Source organism: Phodopus roborovskii, unplaced genomic scaffold (genome assembly GCF_943737965.1).
Source record: "Phodopus roborovskii unplaced genomic scaffold, PHOROB, whole genome shotgun sequence".
NCBI lineage: Eukaryota > Metazoa > Chordata > Mammalia > Rodentia > Cricetidae > Phodopus > Phodopus roborovskii.
This window is the reverse complement of record NW_026126416.1, coordinates 21,455,787-21,475,093: the sequence shown is the minus strand read 5'-3', so window position 1 is coordinate 21,475,093 and position 19,307 is coordinate 21,455,787. Positions and strand designations below refer to the sequence as shown.

The 19,307-nt window shown below is 37.9% G+C and overlaps 1 protein-coding gene across 2 annotated transcripts in view; it reads right to left on the bottom strand.

The window, feature by feature from the left end:
- Positions 1 to 711: 711 nt before the first annotated feature.
- The window catches only part of Gpcpd1 (glycerophosphocholine phosphodiesterase 1), a 56,032-nt gene continuing 37,436 nt past the window's right edge, over positions 712 to 19,307 (bottom strand). The window contains exons 12-21 of one of the 2 annotated variants that reach the window (XM_051183324.1): positions 18,519 to 18,611; positions 17,149 to 17,169; positions 16,310 to 16,387; positions 15,317 to 15,356; positions 13,928 to 13,989; positions 11,853 to 11,918; positions 9,088 to 9,224; positions 8,422 to 8,557; positions 7,729 to 7,889; positions 712 to 2,136 (exon numbers count right to left, since the gene is read on the bottom strand). In XM_051183324.1, coding sequence (XP_051039281.1) covers positions 1,947 to 2,136; positions 7,729 to 7,889; positions 8,422 to 8,557; positions 9,088 to 9,224; positions 11,853 to 11,918; positions 13,928 to 13,989; positions 15,317 to 15,356; positions 16,310 to 16,387; positions 17,149 to 17,169; positions 18,519 to 18,611 — 984 coding nt within the window. In that variant the 3' untranslated portion in view covers positions 712 to 1,946. The remainder of the gene's footprint in view (positions 2,137 to 7,728; positions 7,890 to 8,421; positions 8,558 to 9,087; positions 9,225 to 11,852; positions 11,919 to 13,927; positions 13,990 to 15,316; positions 15,357 to 16,309; positions 16,388 to 17,148; positions 17,170 to 18,518; positions 18,612 to 19,307) is intronic. The other variant, XM_051183325.1, reaches the window with a different exon arrangement.

Here is a 19,307-nt window from a genome sequence, read left to right as displayed (position 1 = left end):
CCAAGGGTGACACCACCTACAGTGATCATGGAGCTTGAAATGTTAAGCCGTGGGAAGGACCACAGAACCATCCTGTGACCATGGAGTTGGAAGTGGAAAGCCATGGGAAAGACCACAGGACGTTCATTCTGTGACCATGGAGCTTGAAATGGTAAGCCGTGGGAAGGACCACAGGACCAAACTAGAAAAGGATAAAGGAGTGCTCAGCACAGGGTGTCAGGTTTACAGAAGAAACTCAGTTCTGTTTCTGAAGGTACTGATTATGTGAAAATGTTGAATTCCCACCGAAGTGGGAAAGGGTATAGAAATATCCTTGCAGAAAGTATTTTCTAAACTACGTTCCATTAAACATCACATTACAAATACAATTCCATAGGATTGCACCCATCTTCCCACAGTGAAGAGCTGACCAAAACCCATTGTGGCATTGTTAAAAACAAATCAGGAAGCGGGAGGTGGTAATGCATGAATTTAATAACACTCAGCAGGCAGAGACAGATGGATCTGAGAGTTCAAAGCCAGCCTGGTTTACACAGTGAGTTCCAGGACAGCCAGGGCTACATAGGTTGTCTCAAAAAAAAAAAAAAAAAAAAAAAAAAAGGTACAACTTGTCATTTCAAGTCTTAGGTTCTTGGCTCCTGTCAAAATGTCAGTATATGAACAAACTGCCTCAGTTAGGAACACACTGAGAAAGAGTAGTGAGCCAGCCTAAACAGTCAGAATGAAATTTCTATTTGTCAGAGTACCATTATAAAACCATCTTACAAAAGTAACACCTTCTTGAAATTCCATTTTAAGATGAAGAAAAAAATAAATCTGTCATTTTATTTAACATTCATTCTGAGTTACAGTTTTATCAATACAATCTGCTTCTAGTGAAGAAATCTTAGTATAATCCTAAAAACATGCATTTATACACAGATCTTCTACATTCCTAAATAAATTACATACATGATACATATTAAACAATAAAGAATACCACTTTGAGAATTCAGGACATTTATTTTTCTGCATGGGGATTTAACTACTGTGTAACACACACACAGCAATAAAGTTTATGTTTACAAGGTAGGGAGACACTAAGAATATTCAAGTGTCTATAAACAGACTTTGTTTTTTTAGGTGACAAAATATTTTCAGTCCTTGACATCTTCTCTCTCACCTAGCACCAGATGCAAGGACTTAACAGTAAACATGTACAATCTCATGCTTAAAACCTAAAGCACGCATTGAGTCAGATTTATATATTGTGATCTATACTACTATATATGCAATATATACTTCTCACTAACATTTTATACATCATAAGTTACCCTGCAGCATTCCGGAAATTTAACATTTATGCAAAACAGTTTGGAAAGGTTTTGGAACAAGTTTCATTGTTCATCTGCAGGCTGCTCTGGTCAGTGGGGAAGTGGCAGCAGTCAGAGGTTTACATTGAATGAAGATGGTGCATGTTCATATCAACTCATGTGAAGAGACCTATGTACACAGATGACACAAAGATCTGTACAGCTAGAGCCACCAGTGCAAATGCATGCATTTGAGGTACTTATTTTTTCCATGGTCAGGTATAATTATGTAGTCATTTTTCTCAAGTACTAAAGATTTAAGACCCAATCGAATGAAAAGCCTGAACTTTAAATATCAGATATTTATATAATTGATTTCTAAATATTAGGCTTTTAATGAAGATTCAATATTATAGGCTTAGATATCCCACTTAACAGTACATTTTCTCATTGTACAGACTGACTGGTAATTATACCTGGCCAAGTGTTAATAGCATACTTGATATTCTTGCAGGAACTGTAATGAAATAGTAACATACTTCATTATTGCTTCATTGGATTGAGAAACCTAAAAGGCAGAGAAGCAGTGCTCAAGGGTGTCACTGAGCCTCAGAGCAGTGGTGCATGCCCCAGATGTCCTCTGTGCACTACAAACTAAGAGTTTTCTACATTACCAATGCCGTTGGCATCTACATGGATATCAGGCTTCCCGCACAAAGAAGAAGGGACAAAGTGGCTAACCGTGGAACACAGACAGTTCTTAAGCTCGGGTAATTCTTGCTTCAGGCGCTCCAACTGCTCTACCTGGAATATATTTGGCTGTTCGGGCATCCAATCATATATCCTATGGTGAAACAAGCACAAAAAAAAATTAATGTAATTCCATGTTTATTAAAGGCTGTCTGACTTAACACTTTCAAGAAAATCCTGGCATATCCTTATTACAGAGATTTTATTCTGCTTTATGATAAAGACTGAAGTGTTAATAGAACTGTTCTTTTATAGCCCTTGTTATAAAGCAATTCTTTCGATCAGAAAATGGGACCTGTAGCTTTCAAGTGATTCTGAAAGAGCAGCAATTAAGTATCTCACTCTGGCCACAGCTACCCCTCCCTGACACTGACTTTTGAAGTGAATAGATGTCTCTTAGAATAAAAGATGGGGTTCACAGGAGGGCTTGGTATTTTGCTACCAGCAGCAAAAGACCATGTAAACCAATCAAACAGAGGCAACACGTCTGCCCTCAGGTCTCCTCTCAGCTGACCACACTGGCAGCCGGTCAAAGCCCCCGGGTAGGATGTAGACATTCTCTTATGAGAAATCCAATCAGCCAAAATAAAGCCCTAAACACTAACCTCAGAGGTCTGAACAAGCAGGGCACCAAAACTGACCTATAATGATGCCCAGGTCAACAGTCACCCACCAAAAGCTTCTAATTGATTTCCTAGATTTCAATCTCATCTGGGAGGCTAAAGATACTTTTAAACATGGAATATGGAAAAAGACTTTAAAAAGAAAAAAACAACATAACTATCATGATTAGAATAGTACTTTCATCAGATGAGAAGGGGCTACTACATGTTCCATAAATAGCACTTTCAGCACAAAACACAATATGGAAAACTCAGTAAGAACAGATAGAAAGGATCAGAGTCTCCCAGAGTAGGATGAAAACAGAGAGAAAGGATTACAAGTGTGGTCTAAGAGTTAACAACACAGAGGACTTACATAAAGAAAATAAACCCAGAACCGTGTAAAGTACAGAAATCTCAGAAATGCTGTACAACATTCCCTACCTTTTCCCCAGTACCCATCTATCTCTGAGCTACATCCCCACTCCAAAGTTCCACATCTCTGCATTCTCCAAAACAGGGTCTTGCATGTGGCTTTGGAATTGGCCTTCTGATTCTCCTGTTTTGTTTTTGCCTGCAAGTGTTTTGGGTTACTGCCACGTCCCACCACACCAAGTCTGCACTGTGCTGGAAGTGAACTGGGTTTTGCGCACACTGGCCAAACACTGAACCAGCTAAGCTGCATGCCCAGCCCGTCTTAGATGACAGACACTAAGAGGCTGGAAGGGTACCAAGTGCTCAGAACATGGGTGAAACCAGACTTAAAAGGTCCATCTCTGGGATATCAGGGCACTGGAAACAAAGAGTAGATTCTCTGAAGCCTCACAGGGAAAACAAATTATACTTCAGGTAGCAGCAACCAAGGTGACTTTGATCAGTTCTCAATGATAACATTGGAAATGGAGCAATGATGGTGAAATATAAGAAAACCCTAATAAGAAATGCCTTCTGCTACAGAACATGAGGCTGGCCAAACTTTCAAAGACAACCTACACATATTTACAATTCCATGTCCTCCTCTCAGGATGCTGGAAAGGATATGGTCCATATCAATGATGATAAAACCAAGAGAAGAGATACAGCTATGGAAACAGAAGTTTGAAGTGGCTGCTGTCAGGACAGAGCCTGTGCTCACAGAAGGCACCTGGTCTGTACTGGAACAGTCCTAGTGAAAACAGGAAATCCACTGCTACTTCAGTGGTCTTGTAATCTAAGAGTATCCCCTACTGAGTCTCAACCAGAACCTTGCTTACATACGTTATGCCCCAACCACAGGCTCATGTAGCTCCCTTCTCAGCTGGCAGCACTTTGGCATGAGAACCCATACTAGGCTTTCCTATGACTCTTCTGAAAACGTCTGACCCAGAGGTGGATGCCTCAGTTTGCTGAGCTAGCAGCTGAGTGGGTCACAAAGCCTATAAAGTCAAGGTTTGAATCTAATAGTATATAACACAGAGTGGGGAGACTCTAAAGAATCTTTCTAGTCTTACAGACATCCATCTGTATGTGTATTGTGAATAAGCAAAGTTTGGAGTCACTGCCCTAGAGAAACATTACACCTATATCCCAGGAGACCTAGTAAGTAGCATTCATATCAACCCTAACGGCCTAAATGTTAAGTAGTAGAATAAACAATAGAACATTATATAGCCAGAAAAGAAGTGATTTATAGCTAGATGTAAACATAACAAAGCATAAAGATTAATTTAAGACAAAATGGCCTATTACTTAACGATTAAAATAAGGTGAAGTTTTTGAGGGAAAATTAAGTGGCTGATGAGGAGTGAGGGGGGAGAGCCGGTGATTACAAGGAAGCACACGAGGACTTAAACTCACTGCAGTACCTGCTGTGTCTCCCCCTCTTCTTTCAAGTTGTTGTTGGTATTGCTCAGGGATGAATTTAGGCTGTCCACAAAGCCACATAAGCGCTCTGCCACTGGTTTGTGTACTCCCAGCCCCTGGAATGGGTCAAGCTGGGCACTGGGGGGCATGCCTACAGTCTCAGAGCTTACATGGAGGCAAGAGGAGTAGGACCCCAAGGCCTGCTTCGCTATACTAGATCCTGTACTGTCTGCTGTACCAAAGCCAGATGATCATTTGACAAAGCTGTAAAGGCCATCCTAAATTAACTCCCAATGAAATGTTAGAAAATGCAACCGTTCTACATCACAGAGCGCGGCTACCGCCCAATCTGTGCTTTTCATGCTTTTGTAGAGAAACAGTTTTCATCGTTGAAAATGCAAACTAAAGGCTCAGCTGTAGGTCAAGTACTCAAGTGCTTACTTACCCCCAGCACCATATACACTGGGGGTGGTGGCCTATAACTATAATCCCACATCAGGTGGCAGCAGGGTTGGAGTGTTAAGGTCATCTTCAGCTGCCCAGGAAGTTCAGAGACCAGCTGGTGTTACACCAAAACAAAACAAAACTATATACTTCTATCACCCCTCTCTCATAAATTACCCACAAGGGCTCCAAATCACTAACCACTCAAAATCTTCTAAATTTGTCCATTTAGAAACACACAGGTAAGTAACCAGGTCCACTTTTAATGCCAGCACTCAGGAGACAGAGACAGACAGATCTCTGTGAGTTCAAGGCCAACCAGATCTACAAAGAGAGTTCCAGGACAGCCAGTGCTGTGTTACACAGTGAAACCTGTCTCGAAGGTCCCTGCCACCAACACCCACCCACAAAAAAACATACAAATAACATTAAAAAAAAAAAAAAAAAAAAAAAAAAAAGACAGGGACTTGGCCAGGGATAAGTGAAAGAAAAAACTGGTTTCTTTTCCATTGTAAGCCTTAGATAACTATTATAATTTTTATATTACATGCACATATTTTCACACTAATATAATCTCCCTTGCTCTTGAATTCTAATTAGAGTCCAAACCAGGCTAGCTCTCCAAATGTCCCAATAGTTCTGCCCTGCCTCATTCAGGCCAGACCTAGGCCTGAAATGTAAGCCCTATCTATCAAAGAAAGTCTGCCCATTGCAAGCTGCCAACTCTGCTTGCTCTTCCTCTCCAAAGATGCTGAGTCAGGAAGAATCTTCCTCATCACTTGTTAAGACATTGTCCTGCTATTACATGACAACATTCAGCTGCAACTATCCCTCAAGAGGAAGGAGCTGTATTCATGGAATTATCTCACACCATCTTTTTCTTGCCCCCAAATATTTGCAGTCAATTCTTCTTCTGCATACTCATGGTACACATAAATAATTTCAACATTTGCTAAAGCCAGTATTTTTTTTTTAATCAAATTGTTAATATAAAATTAAAATTTTTTGTTAGTTGGAAATATCTATTTTAAAAAACTGGTCAGTCATTCTATTTTAAGCAAAATTAACCAACTAGTTTAGAAGGCAAGCAGACAGGTAGGTAGCATGTAGGCTACAATTTAAGATAGCAGACCAACTTGGCATTCAACCATAATCCCAGTCTTTGGGAGGCTGAGATAGGAAGATTTAAAGACTAAGCCACCCTGAGCTACACAGTGAAACCTCTCTCTGTCCCCAAAATCTAAATAAATAAACAAGTGAATAAACTAGACCAGTTCAGGCAAAATGAGAATAAAATCTTTATTAAAAAATGATATAACTTAGTAGGACAAAGAATAGCATATATTAAATCCAAGTAAAATATATTTCTGTTTTGTTAAACAGGTCTGGTGAAACTTTATCACTTCCTCCAGCAAGTCAATGTTCTTTATACCCAAAACCTCTTTATGCTAAAGCAACCTGGAGTATTGGCAACTATTAAACTTGTATCTTAAATACTAATTCCTAGGGAACTGTTTTTTTTTTTTTTTTTTTTTTACATCTAGGTAATAAATATTTGATCCTACAGTCTTTATCTTATTGCCTTAGCCTCTGAAGACAGTAAACAACAAGCAAAATGCCTTGCTCTTTTGTAGCCCACACTCTGTGTATGCAGTAGGGAACAGGGAAGTACTGGTTCAAAGAGGCCAGGAAGGAAAGTAGGTACACAATGCAATACAGTACATACACGTTGTGTGTGTGTCAGTCACTGAATAATGATAATGAGCAAAGTAAAGCAGTACTCTATGAACAGAAGCTACTAACAAGTGTAGTCAAAGAGCTCCCGTGCAAGTGACATTTCAGCATACAGGAGTTTCTCTCTGGGGGGAAAAAAAGAAAGAGAGAGAGGGAGGGAAGAAGGGAGGGAGGGAGGAAGGGAGGGAGGGAGGGAGGAAAGAGAAATAGCACATGGAGGGAAGTTATGAAAGAAAAGATTCCAGAGGAAAACAGAATTGAGAGGTTAACAAACACTGTCATGAATGACAAGGATTTAGCCTGAGAAAGTAGAATAAACAGAGTGGGGGCATTTATGCTGACAAGATGTAAGAAGAGACAAAAGTTTAAAAAGCTCAAAGAACTGTCCTGAGCTGGATACATATATCACTGGGAATGTATAAACATAGAAAAATCACAGTGGTTTGAATGAGAATGTTTGGTTCCCAGTAGGTAGACTACTTGGGTAGGATTAGGAGGTGTGGACTTGTTAGAGGAGGTATGTCACTTTGAGTTTGGACTTTGAGGTTACAAAAGCCCACGTCAGGCCCAGTCTGTTTCTGTCTGTCTGTCTGCTTCCTGCTTGTGGATCAGAAATAAGCTATCAGCTATTGCTCTGCTCTAGCACCCTGCCTGCCTGCCTGTCTGCTGCCATACTGCCCACCATGGTGATCATGATCATGGGCTCACCCTCAGGAACCACACACAAGACTCCTACTAAATGCTTTTTTTTTTATAGGTCACTTGTGTCATGGTATCTTTTCACAGCATAGAAAGTAACTAAAACAATACTGTTCTCAGCTTTCACAGACAGGAAACAGGTGTGGGACAGGCAGCTATCTTCAACCCAAGGCAACTTAGACATTTGGATTAAGGCTTCTCAAGTGGCTTTGACACACTTCAACATCTGGGAAAAGCTCACAAAGTATCAAGGTAAACTTTGGGCTAAACTACAGAACTTTAACCTAAATAAATTTAATAGTTTAGAAGACAAAAGCTACACTTTTTGTAACATTCCATGGAGATTCTTTACAAAAAACAAATACCTATCATATATTAGACCATTTACTCCAAATTCCTTCAGCTTCCTTCTGTTTTCAGGATCATTGGTATCATCACCCCAGCAGAAAATGACCAGTCCCTTAGCTTTCGCCTCTTGGACATAGGATGGGTTTCTAAGCAGGTCTTCAGTATGGGCATTTATCCCCTGAAGAAGAAAAGTTTATTATTTATTAAAAAAAAAAAAAAGAAAAGAAAAGAAATGTAGTCATTACAAATACTAAATGATCAGACTCTAGGTAAGTGTTCTTATAATTTCCCTTATTTAATGGATTATATACAAGTGCGTGTATGTGTATGTGTATATATATATGCAACATATTATTAATATCTATATTAATTTATAAGCACATTGGATGTGTAGTCATTATCATTTTTCTACTTGACATTAAACCTTTAACCAGTCATTAGAATAGGAAACACTATTCAATATAGTATGAAACAAAGCAAAATCAAAATTTAGATATGAGCAACATTTAAAGTACCTTAGCAGGCTGTGGTTATATGTTTATTCATTGTGTGAGAGCAAGGGGGGGGGCATGCATTTGAGAGGAAATGGGGAGAGCATGTGAGGGTTTGGAGGAAAGAGAAGGAAATGATAGAAATACAGCGCACACATATGAAATTAAAAGAAAAAAGTTAATTCAAAAAAAAAATAAGAAAATTGAAACATAACTTACCAAAATGTTTTCAAACTGTGCAAAGCTCATAGCAATGGGTGTTGTCCTAGATCTGAGGTCCATGAGTTCAGGGTAAATATCGGATTTTCCTTGGGTCAAAAATAATATAGGATATTTGTTTTGCTTTTGCCGAACCCTACAGGATAAAGGAAAAAAAAAATGGTAGGAAGATAATAACATTACTTTGAAACTTTAGAAACTACTAAAAAGAAAACAAAACACAGAGAAACAGAGCTAGGCATCATGGCTCTTGCCCACACTCCCAGCTCCAGGAGTTGAGGCTGGAGGATCACTGTAAACTCAAGGCCAGCCTGGGCTACACAGTGAATTCATGGTCTGCAGATTGAGAAACTCTCAAAAGCAGAATACATAAGACAGACCAATCCCATTATTCAGATACAACCAAGTCAATCTCAGAAATTGCAAATGGGAAACCCGGGCGGGGGGGCTTACATCTGGTACAGAGGGCAAAGTGGCAGATGTGGGTTACAGGAGCCAGCATAGTACAGACAAGGAGTGGTGAAGGGCACTTGAGAAAGAAGCTCCCTTTTTCAGGAAGGAAAGAAAACAGACAGCTGGCTAGAGGACAAACCAGGGTGCCATCCCAAATAATAACCCTTTGATTAAAGGGTACAGAAACAAACAAAAAACCTGAACATTACTCACATTGTACAAATATCTGCATCAAACGAAGAAAATACTATTCTCCTCTTCCCAGAATTTTCTAAAACAGTTTTTAAAATTATATCCAAAAACAGATTCATGTCAAAATATGTTGATAAGTTGCCATCCCATACTCCATCCTATATGGAAGGAAGGAAATGAGAGGCTATGATACATGGGGGAGCTGCAGTGTCAGACAAGTGCCAAGAACAATCCCCAACATCTAAAAGTGTAATTGTGTGTTTTCCAAATGCATATAGAACATTATAGGATACAGAGAATAAACAGATTACTAAATTAAAGCATAATCATATCCATCTTCTTACATAGCTGTCCCCCTCTTGGGTGGCAGGAGATCAACTTATTTAATACGCATCTCATGTGTAGCAAATGAATCATTGTCTTCAGCTGTATATGGATCTCTATACTTATCTTACACATGCTATTTTATATTCTTTGTCCTCTGATTTGTTTACTCCCTCACTACCAACCAATAACAAGTTTTGTTCTCTATATTTGAAATAAATAAATATAGTAAAATCATGCACTATTTCCTTGTGGCTGTCTTACTTTTACTTAGCAAATAATTTACCCAAGAACTACTTAATGCTGTGCACGATCTCAGTTTTTTCCTAGAGTATTTATGTACATCTATTTCTTTGACTGTTTGTCCAGTATTGGACACTTAGGCTGTCCCTTTATTTTTCCTACTGTGAACAAGTAGGCAATAATTACCTTTACAGGGTAGTGGTTTCATTCTTTTTTTGGTAGATAACCAGTGTGGTGGTTTGAAAGAAAATGTCCCCCAAAGGGAGTGGCATTATTATGAGGTGTGGCTTTGTTGGAGTAGGTATGGCCTTGTTGGAGGAAGTGTGTCACTATGGGGGTGGGCTTTGAGATCTCCTATTCTCAAGCTATGCTCAGTGTGGCACACAGCTGCTTCTGCTACTTGTGGATCAAAACATATTACCTCTCAACTCTTTTGCATCACCATGTCTGCCTGCATGATGATAATGAACTAAACTCTGAACTATAAGCCAGCCACAATTAAATGTCTTCCTTTATAAGAGTTGCTGTGGTTGTAGTGTCTCTCCACAGCAAGAGAAGCCCTAACTAAGACACCCAGGAAGAAGGTAGGAATAGCTAGTCTATATGGTAGATTTCTACTTTTAATTTCTTTAGAAACTTGCTTTCTATAATAGCTGTACCCTCTAAATTCCTGCCCAATCGTGCTCAGAGATCCACTTAACCACATGGTGGCCTGTATTTTGTTTCTTTTAACACTTTTGACGTCCATGTTAAAAACATGTGGCGCGATACCTACTGTTGGAACTAACACTTATTTCACAGATAGGGAAACCAAAGGCCAGAAGCACCAATTGCCAAAGACCACATGGTTATCTAGTGACAGCACAACAAAAATAATTCAGGTACCGAGACAACAAGGATCAATTAAAAAACAATAGGCTTTGGCTTTAAACATAACAAAATAAAACATACATTTCTGCAAACCTGCAACTTATTATGTATGACTTAACTACTTTGACATAATCTTCACAAACAATAAGATATATTAGTCATTATAAAGTATTAATTTTATTACAAAATAGTAGACATCTTAAATATTGGTCAAAATAATTCTCTAAGCCTCAGCAAACAAATAAAAACTACGTATTAGGAAAATCTTGGTAAAGAATCTGCCATTGGAACCTGGACCACTTTAGCCTGATTTGAAGGCAGTAATGGATTCTTATAAATGAAACAAATCTAGGCTGTTGGCCCAAATGGCCCATTATGATTCAGTATTTCAGGACTCCACATTCCAGGCAACCTTTTACCATATACACCTTCCTCTAACCCCAAGTGCATTCAATAATTAGTTCTTCTTTTGAAAGATTTATTTATTTATTTATTTATTTATTTATTTATTTATTGGTTACAGGTTTATATGTGTACTTCAGAGCAGGTACCTGGAGGCAGAAACATTGGGTCCTCCTGGACTTGGAATTAAGGATAGTTATGAGAACCTGATGCTTACCTGAACTTGTATCTTCTGTAAAAGCAGTAAGTGCATTCTAGTCCCAATAATTGATTAATCTTTGTTTTCCTCAACTAGCATTAAACTCTAGGAAAACAGGATTGTATTTTGTCTTTTCTAGACATATGCCCTCATTAATCAGAAAATGCCTAGCCTTTACTAAGTTCTCAGGAAATATTTTTGGATAATGAATAATTAAACCTGGGGATGATTTAAAACATATTTATAAAGTTTCCTTCTCCTGTATTAGTATTAACTAAAGTATGAAAATTATTACTTAATATGTTTAGATGTAGAAAATAAAGAAAAAATTAGTGAGAGTTCTAATATACCAGAAACTGTTTATATTAATGTATACACAGGCCACACATATACCAAAACTTTTACAATATACATTCAGTAATTAAAAGGTATTCATATATTAGTGTAAGTGTAAAGTATGTTTCATTAAAAGTGGTTCAATAGGTAAAGGTGCTTGCTACACAAGCCTGACAACCTGAGTTTGATCCCAAGTCCATGGTGGAAGGAGAGAATAAATAGTCCTAAAAGTTGTCCTCTGACTTGCATGTATGTATCATGGCACCCATACCCATGTTCACAAAAATACACAAAAGTTTCTTTGTCTTCAATTCTAAAAGGACCAGCAAATAATGTGCCTTAAAGAAACTACAAGGCTTCAGTTTTACTCAATGCCATTAAAACAAAGGAGAGTAACAAAAGAGTCACTTACCCTGTGTTGGCAAATCCATTTTATTTCTATATTAAATCCTACATCTTCTGGCAATGATTCTAAAACCTGTAGTGATGAATTGTGTTGGTTTTTGTAAGATAGATGGCAAAATAAAGAGAAAAAAAGGAAAACAGAATTATTACAAAAACCAGTAAGAATGTATTACCAATATGTTTTGATGTCATTATAATCCATTAACTTTACCAATACTGAACTGAAAACATGGTAGATTTTTATGTTAAATAAAAGTCAAAGGATTTTTAAAAAGCAGCAGGTTCAAGTAATATCTTTGACAACTCAATTATCATCATAAAAATAGATCCTTAACCTAAAATCTTTTTCATCATTGCTTTTAAAAAATATCTAAAGTGAGCTACTGGAAGCAAGAATTAAGGAAGACCCTATCCCTAACTCTAAGCCTTACCCTAACCTAAGTCATGCTTTCTAGATTATATTTAGATATGGGAATATTAAGATAAGATTAAATAAAGGCCATCATTTTAGCTTTGTTTTTTTTTTTTTTTGAGACAGGGTTTCTCTGATGGGAGATGTCATTCTGTATATGTTTCTCATACTGGGTAATAATAAAGCACTGTTGGCCAATAGGAAAGGAAGATAGGAGAGACAAGGAGGAAATAGGAAGTAGTAAGGAGGAGCCAAGATGGAGAGTCGGGAGAGAGCAGTATGTGGCAGCTGGCTCTGGGTAAGAAGACCACGTGGATTAACACAAATGGGTTAATACTTAAGACAGAGCTAGCTGATAAGAAAGTAGTAACTGGCCAACAGTATAATATCAAATACAGAGTCTCAGTGTGTTATTTGGGGCTGGCGCGGCGGCAGGACCAAACCAGTGGCGGAAGGTGGAAAAACCTATACACCTTACATTTCTCTGTATTATTCTGGAGCCTGTCCTGGAACTAGCTCTGTAGACCAGGCTGGCCTCAAACTCATATAGAGATCCACCTGCCTCTGCCTCCCGTGTGCTGGGATTAAAGGTGTGCGCCACCAACACCCGGCTTGTTTTTAGTTTTTTTTTTAAAAAGGTGCTGTTATTCAACAAATACTATAAAAAAAAAAAATACACTATGCTATTCTGAGGTCCATAAATCAAAAGGATTAAAACACACACACACACACAATGTTGCTCATTCTTTCTAAAGAAAATTATCTGGACACAACACAATCTCATTATTTTGGGAGTTGTAACTGGAAAATCAAATTAAAAATATGATATAGAGTGCTTGCTTGCATGAGGTCCTAAGTAAATTCCTACCAATACCACCAAAAGCAAAACCAGAAATAAAATATAAACAGAAGCTTAGGTACTAGACCTAATATAAACAACTGACTTGAAAGAGGGGATCATTATCAAAGTTCACTAGCATCCTCCAGCATCTACATGGACTTTCCTATTATTACTATTATTTTAAAAACAGGGTCTCAGTATGTAGTCCTGTCTGTCCTGGAACCAACTGTAGATCAGGCTGATCTCACAAAGATTGGCCTGTCTCTACTTCCCAGAGTACTGGGATGAAAAGTGTGTACCATCATGCCCAGCCAATTTTTAAAATCTTTATACTAGTATTTGCTTAGACCTTTTCATAGTGAACTTCTGAAATCTCTTCTTTTAAACAATGAAGCCTTTTATGTTCTCTCCAAACCATCTTAAATACTACAAGGCCTCTTGCTCCATCACATCTTCCTTCCACCTCCTTTCTTCCCCTTTGTGCCCTCTCCTTCCCTCTCTACAGAAACATGCAAACTTGCTATTGCCACCAAATTAGCCTAATGACAAGGAAGTCTTACTCAACTAAACAGTTAAGCTCATAAAAACCAGCACCTGCAATCCCAGCACCTGGGGCAGGCAGGAAAACCAGGAGTTCAAGAAGCCTAGGCCAGCCTGAGCTCTGTGACTTCATGCCTCAAAACCTCCCAAAGCACCCATGTTAATAAACTTACATTGATGATGACTTTGACACAGCCCTTTCAGTGCCATTTAAGAGAGTAAAACAAATCATTCATGCAATCAGGTATCAGTGAGACAGCCCTGTCCAGGTGTATCTCAAGGAACTTACCATCTTAAGGGAAGGAAATGGCTGGTTTTCAGAAAAGAAATTTTCTTCCTCAACCAGACTTTCTGAAATTTCAAATTACAAAAGCTTGGTAAGTAAAATGCAATAGAGCAGATCTTCTCCTAAACCCTAAGAGAGTTCCTGCACTGAAGTAGTAACCAGATCTTTTAGCTTAGTATTTCTGAAGGCCTTTGTACCTATTATCTTTAACCATTAAGAACCCCATTCTCCAAATAAGCATCCCTTATGGACCCAAGAAGTGATTTTTTTTTTTTAAATAAAAACTGTTAAGATGATTTTCTCAATAGTATTCAGAAGCAGTAATTTTAGCTCTTAAGTGGAATTTGTGTCAAAAACCAGCTCAGAAATTAAAGATTAAGAAAATCTAAGAGTTGGAGCATAGCTCAGTTGATAAAGAGCTTGCCTAGCATGGATGAAGCCCTGGGCTCCAGCCTCAAGACCGAGTAACAGTAGGCATGGCATATGCCTGTAATCCCAGCACTTGGAGGGTAGAGGCAGTAGGGTAATTTCAAAGTTATCTTTGGGTATATGGTGAATTCAAGGCTAGCTTAAGCTGGGTTAAACCACCTTAAAAAAAATAAAATAGAAAAATCTATGACTACTTTTGTTTGCATAATCTTATACTCCAAAATAGATTACAGTTTAAGAAGCATGGAAAAATAAAATATCAATTCATGTACATTGTAAATTTATTCAAAACTAATATTAGATAAAAATTTGCAACTGAATAATTAAAGGTAAATTCAATTTTTGTTCATCGTCATAAAATATCTACAAGCCTATGAAGTCATAATTTGAGATAATCTTGGTGTCTAAAGCACCTCATAAGCCTTCACAAAGGCAGTCACATGGTTTACGCAAAGCAAATTCAGCACCTGCCCTTTGCAAAACACTGTGAAAATCAGTTCTGGGACTATGAAACCAGTCCTGCCTTTGAAAGATAACATATTGTCGCTGTGTAGTACCACTTTACATTCCTCTCTCAACACAGCATTGTGGGAGGCAGGACATTGTGTGAGGACAGAGGTACAAAGAGGTTAAGTTAAGAGACCTGTCCACAGTCATAGCTAGAGAGGATAGAGCTGATTCAACTCCTGGCACTGGAATCTGTACCTGAGAGGCATTCTACTTTGTAATAGTTAAGAACATGTAGAAAGAACTGAAATAAGACAAAGGGAAATAGTGAAATGCTTACTATGCATGCAATACTCCAGTTGAAAGATCAATTTAAGAGCTAGACATTTATGAAATTATATGCAGATGGACCAATACTATAGTCATTAAGATGATCAAGGATACATTAAAATGAGTGGGAATATCCTATCAATGCCAATCATAAAACAAAAACAGTGTTTCCAAACTGGCACATACGTTTCCGATCTTTGGCTTTTAGTGCAGTCACATGAGAAAGCTAGAAAACAAACAAACAAAATGCAATTAGCAAAAAACACAAAAAAAACAAACAAAAAACCCCCCATAGTTTATAAAGTAACTTGAAAAGCTAGCAAGCTAGAGCAGACAAAATGTGGAATTACCAGCTTAATAATAAGCACTAAGTGTATACACACAACAAAACCATTACCACATGCTCAAGAATTTAAAAAAAAAAAAAAAAAAAACTCTTAAGTTGCCAGCTGGTTGTGGCACACGCCTTTGATCCCAGCACTCAGGAGGCAGAGGCAAGTGGATCTCTGTGAGTTCAAGGCCAGTCTCGTCTACAGAGCAAATCCCAAAACAGCTAGGGCTACACAACAGAGAAAAACTGTCTTAAAAAACAAAACAAAAACAAACAAACAAAAACCTCCTAAGTTAGGGAACTATTTATACTTAACATTTACTTAAGTATCTAATAGGGATGAGATAAGAAATCATGAAAAATGACATTGTAAAACAAAATATACCAAGATCTGAGTATGTCACACAGGGGAGCAGAGAGGAGATGGGATGGGGGTTGGTGGGGGGGGGGGGAACAGGGGAGGATGGGAGGGTACAGGAACTGGAACTGACATGTAAAACAAGCTTGTTTAATAAATAAAAAAAATATTTAAAAAAAGAAACCTAACACATAAAAGGCTATTGCAAAACAAAGAGGGGTCTATAAAGAGCTTCTGCAGACAGAAGCAACCTGATTGTGAACATGTACTCTATAGCTAAGACTTATATAAGCTAATTCTTGTAAAATAAAAATGTAAAAATTATAGATGCGCATAAACCCAGCCCTTAATTAGACCAGACACTAAAATATACTCCATATATACTGAATGCATAGTCATTCTTATGTGCAGAGAGAGCATTACTAAATCAGACAAATGCAATTCATACTAAAGCTGAAAGAAAATTCACATTTTGTGCCACTGTTAATACCTTCAATAGTTGGAGCTGGTCAAATGTTAATTCTTTCACTGGAATTTCAAACAATTCAACTGGATCAGCTTCAAATTTCTATTTGAAAAGAGAAAGGGAGAAATGAATCTGTTTTACTATTTCTGAATGTTCTTACTATATACACCTACAACCTCAATTTACTAAAGATGTGACAGCTCTTAGGTAGCCATCATGACCCCACTGTAACCCCATGCAGAAAAGTCTTTCTGACCTAACACTACAGGAGCTCTTGCTCTGTAGACTTAGCTTCCCACCTTGTAGACTTAGAATAGCCTACATCCTTGCACATGCTAGGCAAAGGCTCTTGTCTTCTCTCTGAGTTATGCCCCAGCCCCTGGCTTTTGTTTTCACTGCAGGCATCCAGTGTCTGGAAGAAAAAGGCACCTAGAAGATGTGAAAGCACTGGTGACAGAGCATGATGTCACCAGGCATCATTTTTACTACCTCCTTCATGCAGTAGTCACTTGACACTTCATGCTACATGCCTAGGAAATCAACATGCAAGTACTATAAGCAAATTAATGCTGCAAGGAAGTTTCTATTTTCTTCTAAGCTTTTAAAATATCTACCTTGACTAAAAATAGCAGCTGCACAAAGAAATTCCATGAAAATGTATCTGATTATCTATAAGCAATATTTAAGAACTATGAACGAGCATGTATCCTCCACAGGCAAATCTAGATTTTAAAGCCATATCAAATGTTATGCTGTAGGAAGCACCACTCTCATAAGGAAATGAGTTAAGGTACCACCAATAAATTAACTCAACATTAAAAGCCATTGCACAAATATATTCATTCATGAACACTGGTACAAACCTGTGTATGCACAAATTTTTTCTGGAAGGACACATAAGAAACTATTAAGAGTAAGGGAATGAGATCAAAGGAGGGGGAGGGAGATTTGTCATTCATTTAATCTCCTGAACTACTTGCATTTTTTAATGGACATGAAGAAATTGTTTTATATGAAAATGCTAACTTAAAAAATAAAACTCAAGGTAAAAACATTTACGATTCATTAGTTTCATTCCCCTATTAACCCATTTGGATTCAACTTCACAGCAGGATAGTCTGTTGAAAACAAGAGATCAGTAATACTCTTCAATAAGCTATTTTAGAAATAATACTCTCTTGTACCAAAAAAAAAAAAAAAAAAAAAAAAAAAAAAAAAAAAAGCCTTCACCATTGCTTATTATTCTGCTTCTGTCATCATTTGAATCAATGAATCCTTTTCTTTTCCCACTCTTTTGATACTATTTCACAAACACAGAGGAGTCCTTATCTAGGTCTGTGTTTATCATCTATCTGCTGAGCAGGTAGAGCCAGCTATCATCCTGTCAGATTCTGTTGTTCAACAGCTGTGTCAGCTAGTGCTCTACATAGCAGCAAACTGGCCTTAACTTTAAACCAGCTTACATGAAAATGATACTCAACAGTTTTGTTTTTCTTTTTAAATGCAAGAAGAACTTTCCTAATTTAAGTCCCTTAGAAAAATGTGTATGCTCCAGGCCAGAGTATCTAATACTGATAATTATGTTTTCACAACAATAATGACAGATCTTTAAGATTCCATATGCATTTTCAAACCTCACTGTAGACTCTTCCCTGTGTCATACCTCCCTCTCCAGGCTTTCTGCTTCTACTGCACCTGTGTCTCACTGCTCTGCGGCTGTCAAATTCCTGTATCAGTCACCAAGACATGGATTGGTGTTGATGTTTAGCTCTGAACAGTCCTTTTCTCAGTCACTGGCTTTCCTTTCTTTCTCCCTAACTCTCCCATCTAACCTGCCTTGACTGACTCCACAGCACTCCACTGTGGTACCTTGTAGTGTTGCCTAAACTGTGCCAGCTGGTAAATTTGAGATATGTAGAAAGACATAGGGTTGTGGGAAAAAGCTCTTCTCATCTCTCTCAATACTATAAAGGAGACAGCAATGCAGAAAATACTTGGTATGTCCCTTCATCAGCAATATCAAAAAGCAAATTTACTATCACTGATGCCTGACGAAAGGAAAGCATTGTTCCCATCAAATTTGTCTTAATATAAGGGCTTAAGAAAAGAACTGGCAATAATTCACTAAGAAAATGAATTTACTAACTCTAACAAATAACTAAACCTGTAAAAAAATTTCTTGCTTTTAAACATTTTATGACATTAAGTATAAAATACAGGAATTTCAACATACCTTTTTCATAGTCAAACAGCAGGTGAGATCATGATATACCACAGGCACAAAGTCCTTTGAAAGGTGGACATCAAATTCTACAAATGCTGCACCCTGACGAAAGGAAGGAAGTGTTTGAAACAAATTTCTGGTAACAACTCATTTCTCAACACAGATCAAAATTTTTGTTTAGAGTAAAATTATAATTTTGTACACAAAATCATGAAACCTCTTCAAGAATATCTCACGTGAAACTTCTCCAAAACAGTTAATTAGTTCACATTTTTTTTTTTTTTTTGAAAAGGCACAACTTTTTCCTGCCCTGCTCCTAATGTGTGTGTTGGGGTGTCCTGATCCACTGCAAACACCTGCAGCACTTCAGAAGCAGTAGACAGCCTTCAGGATATTGCTTCTGCCATTGCTATGAGCAGAAAGGGAACTAAACATGATCACTCTGTATATAGCTAAATAGCTGAGCCTCAAGGAGAGTGAGGAAAAGTACACTACAGAACCTTTTCACTTTGCTCCTCTGTTCCCCTGAGCAGTACAGTTCATAGCTTTGCTTAGAAATTTTGCTGGAGAGGTAGTTCAGCAATTAAGCAGAAAATCCAAATTCAGTCCCTAGTCTACTATCAGGCCACTTAGTACCATCTCTAACTACAGTTCCAGGGCAGCTGACGCGCTTCTCTGGCCTGTGCAGGCACAAACATGCACATGGTGCACATTCACACACTCAGACCCACAAACATACATGCAAGTTAAAATCCTTTTAAAAAAGAAAAAGGTGACAATTGGATTATTCTTGAAGCT